General features: G+C 34.4%; 1 protein-coding gene across 11 annotated transcripts in view; it reads right to left on the bottom strand.

Annotated features, from left to right (window-relative positions):
• The window catches only part of LOC132914357 (potassium/sodium hyperpolarization-activated cyclic nucleotide-gated channel 3), a 222,451-nt gene that overhangs the window by 101,784 nt on the left and 107,382 nt on the right, over positions 1-13,285 (bottom strand). For all 11 annotated transcript variants that reach the window (XM_060973412.1, XM_060973409.1, XM_060973410.1 and 8 more), the window contains one exon: positions 3,035-3,444. In XM_060973412.1, coding sequence (XP_060829395.1) covers positions 3,035-3,444 — 410 coding nt within the window. The remainder of the gene's footprint in view (positions 1-3,034; positions 3,445-13,285) is intronic.

Genomic DNA, 13,285 nt, shown 5'->3' with positions numbered 1-13,285 from the left:
GAAATATTCTACGAGCCTTCTCCTTGATTAATTATCATTCGCATACCCATGTCGGTTTAGCATTCTTGATTATCATTTCTTCGTTTCAAATCAATATCGCGATAATTTAATATTAGAAATATAAAAAGATTAGGTAAAAAAGAAACTTTGCATGCAAATTTTTAACATTTCTTAAATATTTAAAGATTACGCAACTAAAACATGTTATATGTAAATAAAAGATTCTTTTCTAGCTTGAATAATTTCTAGTTGACAGTTTGATGATAAAAAACTTAGTATTTCAGAATCACATGTATTTCTTTTTCTTTTCTTAAATATAACGGTGTGCTATAAGCTATATACATGCGCTATAAGTGATTGTATAATTAAAAAAAATTCTTTTTATAGATTAAACTTTCTTTTAATTAAATATTATTTTATTTACTATAGCATTTGTTCAATGAAATTTATACATATATAAGATATATACATGTGTGTGTCATATTTTACTAAATTTCTTTTTAAATAGAATTAAATAGAATAAAATAATATTGGCTTAACTGGGTCGGAACATGATCGGTTCATGAAATGTTTCAAATAAATATCATCGTGTTTCATGGCAACATCATTAATATTCCACATTCTTGCTCTTCATTGTTTTTACAACAAAAGCAGATATCTGGTCGTATTAATAACACACGTATATTCATTCTTAATTACCGTATTGCATATATAGTTATAAAATTATTAAACACTGGCTGCTACTGAAATATACAACTAACCACCTATGGGGCTGCATTCTTTTGTTTTATCAGAAATGTCTTTATTTTATGTAACGATGTTCCAATACGCAGTTTGCTGCTTTATTTGTTTGTCTAAATTATTTTATCGAAACACAAGCGCGGAAATTGAAATCCAATGTTGGTGTTACAAATAATCGAGGCGTCGCAACATATGCGTTAAATGTGATGGTAGCGGATATATCAAGGGTTAACCGTGATTATGAATTTAAAAAAAGATCAATAGTCGAATTGAACTTGAAACCATCACTTATGGCTATCACGCTTGAAAAATTACGGTTTGATGAAGAATTATGGAAATTGAATTCTATTTGTTACTTTCCACTTTATTTCAAAATGTTACCTCATCTTTTAGCGCTTAATTGGAACAACTATAATTGGAACATCCTCCCGATTAATTCCTTTGACTTATTCGCTGTCATCACCTTGGAAGTATAACGGAACACTGTTTCATAGGTGTGGCAAAAAGAAGGTTAAACTGTTTCGATGACGCGACCACAAAGATGTAGCTGGATTTGTATGTGAAGATAGATGTGTTTAATTCTATGTTGCATTAGATGAGTCTGATATGTCTGTGGAAGAGCGTGGGTGCTCTTTGTATAAGTGCAATCATCCTTAACTCTTGTTTCTTCTTAATCTTTTTTTCTCAAGGTAAATTGGGCTTTCAAAGATTGTTCTCTTTTAATTTCAACATCCTCGATTTTGAAATCTTGATTTTCATTAAGGAGAGAAAGAGGAGCATTGATTATCGATTTCTTGAGAAATATTTAGGATGGTTATTTATAATTATTCGCAAACGGTATGAACATTGAATTATTTCGTATAATAAAGTTAAATACGAATGGTAGGAAACTATAGACAATAATATACTATTGAAGATTCGCTCTTTCGAGTAATTATTGCTATAATAAAAGAACTATTCAGATTGTAGCAAACGCTTCTAAATTTTCCACAAAACGTGTCGGAAATCTCGTATGGAATACGAAGAGTATACATATATACGTCGCGAGCTGCGCAATTAAATTTCCGGTGGGGTAAGATTCAACTGTAACTGAACGCCACTGGACAAAACGACGAGCGTTCCTAATCTTGACACACTATAACTTTTATCAAACTTTCAAATCTAATTTCTCAGAAATATAGCCATTGCAACTATAATAATTTTTGACTCATCATCGTAGAAAATTCAGTGAACGATTTTTTTTTAATAGATACTTCATACTTCGATGTAATATAAGTCTGAAGAATAAAATAAAATACGATTTTTCTATATTTATTAAAATATCGGTATTGTAAATTTCATTAGCTTTCTTCCACAGTCAAAATTATTACTAAAAAATTAAATATAAACTCACGTGTGTGTGTGTTTCAAATTATAGAAGTGTCCATATTCTGAGTTCAGAATAACATCAACGATAGGTTTTCCAATTGTGGGAAGATTTTAATTAAAACTGAATGGAAAATACGATATGCGAAATAATATGAGAGTATTTCTAAACTGTTCATTTAGTGTAACGAGAACTGATTTCTCGTGTAGTTGATATCTCAGTATTAAACTCGAAAATAAGACGCTAGAAAAAAAAAAAAGGAAACACAAGAAAAGAGGACAAAGATAAAAATAAGATAAAAATGAGTCATAATCCAAATTATGTGATAATCAAAGCGATTAAAATTAATTAAGCAACACCAAGGAATTGAATTTTATTTCGCTCTAAATTCTCTTGAAATTATAATCGCTCAACCAAATATATCGACTTACTCATATATTTACAATTTCTTAAATATCTGTAATCTCAGAATTTAAAACATTATCGAAAAATCCAGGCACTCTCCGTTTATGTAAAGATTAAACAACATTTGCACAGCGTATACATTTTCTATACCTAATGTTTACACAACTGAAATAAACCACCACGCGGTTCCAAATCTTCGATAAACACACACGAGAAGAGCTTGAGAACGTTGCATGAAAAATTTTAATATACAGTGGTGGAAAAATAACATATGAATTTATTTGATTCTTCGATAAAATTATCAAAGTAGAAAAAAGCCTTCGATTTATTCTACCGATTCAATATGATACTTGCACGATGCACCATGATAAATAAAGAACGTATTTAATGAAAGCCATAGCAAAATTTTGGATATAATACAATTCTTCACGAAGCAATATAAAAGTTGTACGAAATCGGAAAGACAATGAGACGATGATTCGTTAAAAAGAATATCGATAATAAAAAGTAAAAATGACTTACCTTGGTCGGCTACGAAATCGGTGATGAGCAATGTCTCGTCGTCTAGAGCAGTGACGAGGCTGTCCGTGCAAGTGTTCGTGTTCTCGATGCTGATCTTGATGCTGTCATCTTTGTTAAGCCGTGGATGATTGTTCGCGGCGGGGTTATTACCGGCGTGGCAGTTATTATTGTTGTTGTTGTTATTATTATTATGGTTGTTGTTGTTATTGTTATTGTTACCGCCCTGCTGCTGGCCGAGGTGGTGATGGGGTGAACGAACGGATTCTGTGCTGCTGGTGTGCAAACTAACCCCCGTAGTCGCTCTTCCGTTCGGCAGCCGTAGACTCGGTGCCCGTCGACCTCCACCTCCTCCTCCACCCCCACCAGCGCTGGTCACAGAACGGCCGCCACCGCCGCCACTCTCGCCCTCCCTGAAAAATAACGTTTGATTCCTCGTTCAACATTGTTCTGATACTCTCAACTTTTTATTTTTACTATACTATATTTTAATGGCTCCAAGTAGATGAAAGAAGTTTATACGTATACTTAGACTGACGCTCGAAAATGCTTAAAAAATTATAAACGTTCGGAGATTTACTGGTAAAATTGTTCTTACGTATTTATGGGAACACACATAACAATTGGTTTATGAGAAAATAGAAAGAGAAATAGAAGAAAGTATAGAATTATATTCATATGACGCTTTGTTTCCGAGAAAATCGAATTTGGAAAATTATCAAAAATGTACTCGGATTCTAATTCTCGATTGGACAGGAGTAAATATCGATAGGAGCTTATTCTACGTGCGAAAATAGGTCGAAAATGAAGAGTAGAATTTTCTCATAAAGCGCTTTGTGTGCGGGAAAAATAAATTCGAAAATTGATCGTACGTGTGTATCAGGCCAGTTCCGAAGTAAACACGCTCGGACCTTATTTTCTTAAAAATGAATCTTCAAAGAGAAAAATCTCATTCTATGCTTTTTTTTTTTATTTTGTATCTCTGCCAAGCTTAACACGCGGAGAATACACACGTATATCTATGGACGTAATCGAAATTGATATTAGGAACTAAAAATATATAAATAAGAAAATTGTAAAATATAGATATGAGAAGTAAGGCTATTATATTTAGAATTTTGACGAATGATTAAAATTGCAAATATATAAAAATATAAAGATATGCCAGGTAAACGTACAAATGTATACAAATGTACAAGAAAAGCAACAATATAAAAGTACGATGCAATAGACCAAAGGAAGTAGTTTTATAAATCAGGAGGAATATTTAGTCTGGAGAAATATAAAATAATCGAATGAAGTACGAAGAGTATTAAAGTATAATGCGATAGAAGAAATTATTTTACAAATCAGAAGGAATATTTAGTTAGAAGAAACGTATCGAAAAATTCAAAATAGACAATACAAACCTTGTATTAAATAAATTGATAATGCTTGCGGTATGAGTGAATAATGTAAAATTTATGAAAACTACACTGCACGTAAACGAAGATAAAGCGTATAAGACACGACGAACTGTATTGCACGAGAAGAAAAACAAGACTGAGAGTCCTTCAGTTATTGTTTTGGTATGGAACCCCAGGGTTGTATACAGGTGTGGTTTCAATATTTACATGCCTGCTTTCATAATTTGGGATTGGTTCAGAGAGTGTATTGAAGGTTTTCCTTGGCAGTCATACGAAGTACCCTAAGGGCAGGTAGTTACAAAGATGAAAACAGGTAACGCACGTTTATCACCAGGAAGCGTTTAAAATATTTCAATTATTGGGAAAATTCTTTTTACAATTTGCGTTCTCTTTTTACTTATGAAAAGCTTCAATTATTTTGTATGCGCTACATTTCAATAATAAAATTGTGAGTGTAGTTTATCTTAGTCATTAAGTAAAGCTTAGAAGTTCGTAATGAAAATTTACAATATTTTTATCTTTTTAAAGAAAATTCATAACTTACGAGTCTCTAATATAATAAATTAGTATAACGGAAAAATATTGCGAATTTAGTATGCGAATTAAATTTCTTGCATTGAAAGAACATTTATAAATTCAAATATTCGCATACCATACATGTCCATAAAAAAGCTTGTTACCTTTTATGGTGGCTCTTTTCTTTCGTAAAAACACCATCAACGAGATATAAAAAATCTCATTTTCTTATCCTCACAACTTCACTATTATCAAAGTTACAATAAGACTCACTAGCATAAAAAAGAAAAAATACTAAAAGCAAGAAAATAAAAAAAAACAAATGAATACCTATGGTAGAAACACATAATAAATCATGTTTTTTTCACTCTTTATAACAAGACATTTTTAAAATTCACTACGCTATCGAGCAATCGCGTCCATATTAGCAAATGTGTCTTTATTTAAATTTGATTTATCGGGATTCGATTGTGTAACAAAGCTCCCGTCAAACGGGACTGAGAATCTCGTAAAAAATTTGGTCGGTTTGATTTCTAACACTTTTATACGTTCCTCGCGCCAAAAATCAGACAATAATCTTTAAGAATTATCCTAACAAAACTAATTACCAAAATCTTGAAATCTCAAATCGAACACACAACACAGCTTCTTATTAATAATTCCATTAATCTTCAAAGAAATTATTTTCACAACGAACAAGATGACAAAATTATATCCTAATGCACGACTCACGATGACTCTGAAATCTCAGCATGCTTATTCTTTCCAAACGATCAACGAATTCATCGATGAAGGAGCGACGCAAGCATTTCAATTGTGATCGGTACACACGTATCTGGTGTGTTTGACTTGCACGTTAAGGAAGTGGTATACCCTTGGAAACCATCTACATACAGCGTAGCGGTTCGTCTGCAAAACCGTCCTCGACCATCGTTCCACTTTTTAATCTTTCCATCTCTCGAAATCGTCCTTGCCATTCTGGACGCTCGGTTATCGCTGCGTATTATCGCCCTCCACAAATTCCCCACTGATTCTTGTCTCCCTTTCTATACCTCTATCCATCGACGATCTTTTCTTAATTATTTCCTTATGGTCGTTGACACGATTAATAGATAAACTTATTTGTTATTTATGCGTATCTAGATCGTGATATTAATGTTCGATAGACAAGTATTTAGTAGTTTTTATGATTCAGTGAAAGGAAAGTGGTTGTTGTTCTTTGTATCTTTGAATGTAAGTGAATTACATTTAAAGGAATTGGAATATTTTGGAGAACTATTGATAGTATGTAAAAATAATGGTCTTTGCATTTGTGTATTAATATCACTTGGCAATTCTTAAGGAAGATAAATCTAAAGAGAAGAGAGGATTAAATTACTCTGTTCTTATAGATCGAAACGTTCTCCCAATGAACCTTTACGACTTTTTTAGAACCGTTTCAAGCATCTTGCACATGGTTCTCCTAAGGTAATCGTCAGAGACCACGAAAAGTATCCACCAGATGAAAGCAGATCAGAGGCGGAAGATCAAACGACAAGGAACGCGGGCATAATGACCTTAGGTCGCTGCTATCGACAGCTCGTTTCGCAAGAAACGATTTCTTCCGCGGTTATTCTGTGGTCTGATCGCAATTCAGATAAGTATCTGGCATGAGCGACGCTCTTCTTATATATCTTCTGTTTCCAATTTTTGCATCCTTTCTTACGTAACGTCTACGAACAGGCGTCATCTAAATTTCTGTTTCTATTGTAAACGATTGAACAATTAGAATTTCTATGTTGCATATTTCGCGTAAGTAATTAATTAATCGATGACGAGCTAATAATACTTTTCCATTGGAATGGAAAAATGAGAATCAAGCTTGATTGCATTTAAATATATACTTCGACCGTTAAAATTATTATAATCGAATCTCCAATTTCTATGCACATATTTTAATCTTCAACCTTAATTTCAATAAACTGTCCGTTAGTTATTAATAGAAGATCGGAAAATATTTCGTAGGAAGATTCATTTAACACTAACCTTACTAGGCCCGATCAAATGACTATTTTCAAAATTTAATTTAGGAGTGTACATTCATTGTTATTTCTTTTGTTCATCTAATTTCATGTAAATTTTTATATTAACAAAAATTGAGAAACTGATTAATCAGATAATATAAGAATTTAAATAATGTTAGATTGAGGTAAGGTTAAGTTAACCTGGTAAGGTTAGCGTTGTTGTCTCAATACCAGAAGAATTAAAAAAACCTTTTTACAGATACATATACGTCTTCCAAGTTAATATTCGCGATTAGAGGATACATGTATACAATAAATATATGTAAATACAGTACGAATATTTTGATACTAACAGATATCTTAATATACTAATTTCTTAATTAAATCTTAATATTTTAATTAAACGTTTAATATTTTGAAATTGACTATTTTATAATTTATAACTATTGAAATACTTTAAAAACTATAACTTAAGTTATAGATATTAATTTAAGGCTATAGTGTGTCAAATGTTATTTATCCATATCGATCAAATGTTCATTCGTAAACGAACTCGCGATTATACCAAATCACGAATACAACTCTCATTCAGCATACAGAGATTGTCAATTTGCTATAACAACGCATAACCAACAAATTCCATTAAGCGACAATTTACACGATCGAAGAATCCCTTTTCCGGAGTAACGTTATTATTGTTATTACTATTACCATCGTGGCGCACAACAAATTGTCCATTTACCCGAGAATATTGTTTAAGCGGTTTAATAAAGCAGTCTGTACACAGCGGGCAGCGAATAATCGTGGTTAATCTTCGAAGAGTACACACGATAATGCCGTTCAATTCTCTGAGGTCAGTTTCAAGTACGCCAATGAATATTTATTAGCACTAAATCAAGGGACTCAGCCTCTCGAGCTCTCGAGAATACAAATTGCCATACGCGTTCACCTCTTGCAAATGCAACCATCAACGTCTTATGGCAGTTATGGCGAATGCATAGGGGACGCCACGAAATTATTACTTGAAATCTTGTGCATTTCTCGTCTACAGTCAGCCATAAAAATCTACAGACATCCCTTGAATATAAAATATTATTGTAAAAACAGTTGGACGAATTTTCTTTGACGCGTTAAAACACACATTATTAAAATGTAAAGTAATTAATTCGCCTTTACCATTATGAAGAGAAAAAAAAAAAAAATGAAAAAAATACAGTGTTACAAAAATTATATACATCTGTTATGTCTATATGAAATCATAAAAATAAGCCTGATACTATATTAGTATTTGGCAGGATTAAGTCGAATTTGGGCAAAATTTATATCAGTCCCTGTTTGTGTCGAAGGATTATGTGTTGTATAATTTTATAGTAAAACACAAATACACGTTATGTATATATTAATACACAGATAGCCATAAAAGTCATACTGTCAAAATTTATCACAAATTATTTAGTTTCGTCTTTGTTAAGGAAAAAGGAGTAAGAAAAATATAAAACGCAATGTTACAAAAATTACATACATTTGTTACATCTACATGAAATCATAAAAATAGTAGCTTCATATTGTATGAATAGGCGTTGAAAAAATTACAACTTTCGTATTGCACGAGTTTTGCAAGTTAAACGTTCTAAATCTTTTCTACCCCTTTTTAAATATATCGATAATAATTGTCTCGATATGCAGATATAAATAATTTTCTGACAAAGTGCATTTTTAGCTTTTTGGTATATCACGTACACAAAATCCAATAGGTGTATCTGAACTGTTGTGACTGAGTGTGTATTCTTTTGTATGTATATGACTTGCGCAAGATCCATTTCGAGCACGTCCAGCTAATTTATCGGGGATTTTTACGGCGTGGTCGAGGAAGAAGGAAACCTTGACTGATATTGCTTCGAACCTCGTTCGGCAATGAGAGAAAGAGAGAGAGAGAGAGAGGAAACTGAGTTCACATCCCGTTTTAAGAATTTTTTAGCCTACTAACCGAGGAAGACGAGTTACAGTCATCGACAAAAGTCTTCGACGATATAATCTTGTACAATATAAAAATGTCATTTATACCGAAAAAATATGGGCGAGAGATTTTAAAATAAAATTTACACGGAGGGGTACAGCTTCCTTCTTCCACGTGTTTCTTACAAATTCGTATCTAGTCGAAGCTGCTTGTGAGCTGTATTTCAGCTCATCGCTGATAATCATATAATTCAACTGTTTCCTTTTTGTTATTTTAAAAGTCGCGTATACCGAGCTACTCGTGTGAGGCTTCGCGACGCAACAATTTCTATGTACAATGATAAAATAGGAACTCTGAGAAGTACCACCTACACTGTATTATACCTCTGTCACATAAATCCTCTTTGCTTTTCAAGCAGCAGTTCCGTGACAATCGAATTTAACCTGCATTGTTTGCCGGAAAAAAAGAAGATGACATCTCGGCGCGAGCGCGTTGTTGCACAATGCCGCGCGCGCCATTTAACAAGACTCGCTAGCCGCCCGATGAACCGGACTTAATTTCACTTTCATTGAATGCGAGGAAACCTCGCGTCGCGGATAAATTCGCAAATTAATTCTATTGGCTCCGCGCGTCGCGAGATGAATATGGCCTCGCGCATTTATTGAACCGCGCGCCGCGCAGATGATCGTTCCGTCGCCGCGAGCATTCCGCGGAAAAGCCGCGTTTCCATCGCGATCCACCTCTCGACATTACAGTTACTCGCATTAACATTCGGACACAACACCATCTATTTAATTAAATTGCTTTTAAAGAAAAATAAGCGTTTTTATATATTTCGTTTAAAGTAATACTGCGTTATTCGTTAACATTAATTCGTAGCATTAAAGTGTAGCAAAAAGATACTTATAGTTGACGGACAGGTACAGAGACTATGTCATTTCTTGTCCGAACTGCTCTAAGAAAGTTATACAAGAGCGTTGTTTTAATTATTGAACAAGTTGTTTGCAATCTACAATATACGATCATTAATAAATACACTGTAATCACACGGACATAAAAAATTCGTAGAGGTCAGAAACTTTGCAGATGTGTGGTCGAACGTAGAAACAAAGAATAAACTGGAGCAAATCGCTGCAGCTAAGCATTTTTCTTCAAACAGTTATAAGTTTTTTAAACTGGAAATCGAACTAAAAAATTGCCATCAACGACAATTCTCGTCCACATAATCAAACGAAATTTTGATTATAAAATAATTACACAAGCCTCCGTAAAAGCTTGCAAAATCCACTAACTTTCTTAAACACCTACAATTTCGCAAATACGTTACTTTGGCAAAATAAACTTGCCAAATATAATAATCCCAAACAAGCGTGCTGTTCAATGATTCCCTCATGACACCTGCCATGCACAATCCGCCAAACAATATCTCGTCACAGATGCTTCGCCATATCAACCCCCGTCACTATAGCATCATGATCGACGAGGAAAACAAACGAAACGCTGTGGTCCCCAATGAAACGAGAAATCTGTCCAACGCAACCTAACGACCTAGTTTCCATGGTCGAACAGAGATTCGTGTTACACGACCAACCCGTTCACGAGTCATTGTAATCACTCTTATTTGATTCAAGCCAGCCAAGCGACCCTGCCTAATCGAACGCTAATTATCCTACCCCCAATTAACAAGAACGTCGATACGGGGCCACGAACAATAAGCATTGGCCAGGAAAAATATCAACGAGTGGATGTCTCACCTTGTTCAGTTGCTCTTGATAAAGAGGAGGAGAAGTTATACATATACGTGTATAATAACTTGGACTACTGAGAAACGCGGACGAGAGTCAACCTTAAACCTGCCGCGACCTTCGAATTTTTATACTTCGATTTTATCGTCGGTTCAACCAACGAAAGAATTTTTCATATTTCAAGAAAGACTTATTACTGGGCTGCGGATTTTTATGCAAACTCGTATTTTCTGTAAAAACGAGGTCTTAAAAGAAATTCTATTCCACGCTTTCGACTTAGTCTCACACGTAGAATAGCCTCATATTAATTATCTACTCTTGTCTAGTTGCGAATTAGGCAAATTTACTTGGGTATGCTTGACAAGTTTTCAAACTCGATTTTCTCGAAAATAAGTCCTCCAATGCAATTTTATTATTTGTTTTAACCCTATTTTCATTTTATTTTTTCAGCCAGAAAATCAGTCTGGAATCACCTGCACCATGAATTTAGGATTTTTACCAGGAACTTAGGATAAAATTTAGAATCACGGTGCATAGATGGGTCAGAGGACGTGTGACAAGAGGAGATTGAAAGGGATCACCTAAGGGTGAACAGATGAGAAACACGAGTAGGAGACGATTAAAGGGGTTGTGGTCTTTTTATGAGTGAGTTATGGCTGGCAAGCGTGGGTATTAAGTGGGAGCTGTAGTTGGTGGAAGGAGTGTGGGTACTTTAAGTGCTTGCGTTGGGAGTTTTTTGGAGGTGTTTGATGTTTAACCCTTGACGACGGCCGAGATGCAGCGAAAAGACTGAATTGGAAAGCTGGTTAGAACACGGGTGACTGATAAGGACTGTGTCATTTTAAGCTTCTTTGCATAGGTTGATATGACTGTATAATTGAATCATTTATTTAATTAAGATATCAATGTAAAATGCAAAATATAATTTTCATGCTGATACTTTTTAAAATTTGTTATATGAAACACAAAATACAAATTGAAAGAAAATATTGTAAGATTAAATAATTTCGTCCAAATCGTTATAATCCATCGATGATCTAACGAGGATTTATTAATTGAGGTTTAATAAGGAGTATCAGAAGAAAAAAGTTGAAAGTTGAAAGACACGTCAGGAAAAAAGGAAATTGACACTTTTGAAGTCTTCTATTTTTAGTTCTAATTCTAAAAATAGGATAAATAGCTTTCGTCCCTTCGTTTCAAGAGATTCTAATACTTGACACTTGCTACTGCTTGACATCTAGCTGAACCTGCACAACTTCGCTTTCGTATGCTTTTTCCGCTGAGTATAGCTACGTGAACAAATCTCGAAAGTATGTGGCATATTTACAGAAGTAATATCTTAAGAAGAAATATTCTGCTACGTGCTGACTGCGAACAAAGTAATATTAGTTGCATAATGAGGTTACAAAATGCGTCAGAAACATTTATGAACCGTGTATAGATTCTGAGAAAGAACTAACGATAATTTTTACTCTTCCTAGTTTGGATTGCTTCTCTCAAATGGAAGAATATATTTCTAGCTCGTACGGTAATCTGACAGCAACAGTGTAAAAATTCTAAAGAAGCAATTCCATAATTGAATAAGGAAACGACTTAAATTATTTGACGTATTTGGAACAAATATATATATTTACAAAGACTTTGCTAATACGGGTAGGTGTAGAACGAGTTCGAAGATAAGAAAAGATGGAGCAAAATAGAAATAGCACAGAGAAAAAGGAATAGTGAAGAAATAGAATTAGTACGTACACTTCACTAGAGGAAATTATTTCTGTTATTTCAAGTAACAAATCTAAAGATAGAATATATATAAATATGAAGAAGTCGAAGTTCATTGGAAGTTCGTACGGTCTAAATATATTATTCAGTCGAACTTAAAACAGACACAACTTAAATCAGATTCGGAAAACAATATTCCTATCCTTTGAAGTAGTGCAACGTTAAACTACTTCCCATCCCGAAACTCTCTCACGCCCGATAATTAAATCTTCCATTTGCGTATAGAAATGTTCGTATAAATGAATTCAGAAATAGCAAAAGATATCATGTTCACGTCGGAAACCCAATCCATCTTCATTAGATCATCTCTGATAACGATAATAACAACACAAAACAAGGGGAAAACGGCGAAAAAGAGGGATAGAAAAAAAGAGGAAGAATGAAAAGGACAAGCAAAGAGAAGAGTAGCTCGACCCTGAGAGAAAAGAACGATTGTCACACTTAAACGCGAGAGATGTGCAGCGGAATTCGCGTGGCTGGCGTGCATGAGCGGGCACATTCAGCCGCGCGCCTCCCTCTTTTTCAACCCTTTTCCAACCCTTCGACCAACCTCGAGTGGCTCGACACTGTGTGTTTGTATCATCGTCCGGGACGGGATGTGTTCGCATGCATACAGCAACCTCCGGCTCGGCACTAGACTCTATTTTAAGAAACTTCCCTGCTGGCTGATGCGGTCGACCGAGGAGAACAACACATGTATCCCGGTGTCGAGTGTGTCGCCTCTCGAAAAACGACTAGCACAAGCTACCTAGGCAACGTGGAGGGAGGAGACAGGGACAGAGAGAGGATAGGTGGGGTTGTAAAAGGTGTCAAGGTTCACTTTCGATTGCTACGTTTCCAATTTGTCC

The sequence above is a fragment of the Bombus pascuorum genome, chromosome 14 (genome assembly GCF_905332965.1).
Source record: "Bombus pascuorum chromosome 14, iyBomPasc1.1, whole genome shotgun sequence".
Lineage (NCBI taxonomy): Eukaryota > Metazoa > Arthropoda > Insecta > Hymenoptera > Apidae > Bombus > Bombus pascuorum.
This window is presented reverse-complemented; position numbering and strand designations above follow the sequence as displayed.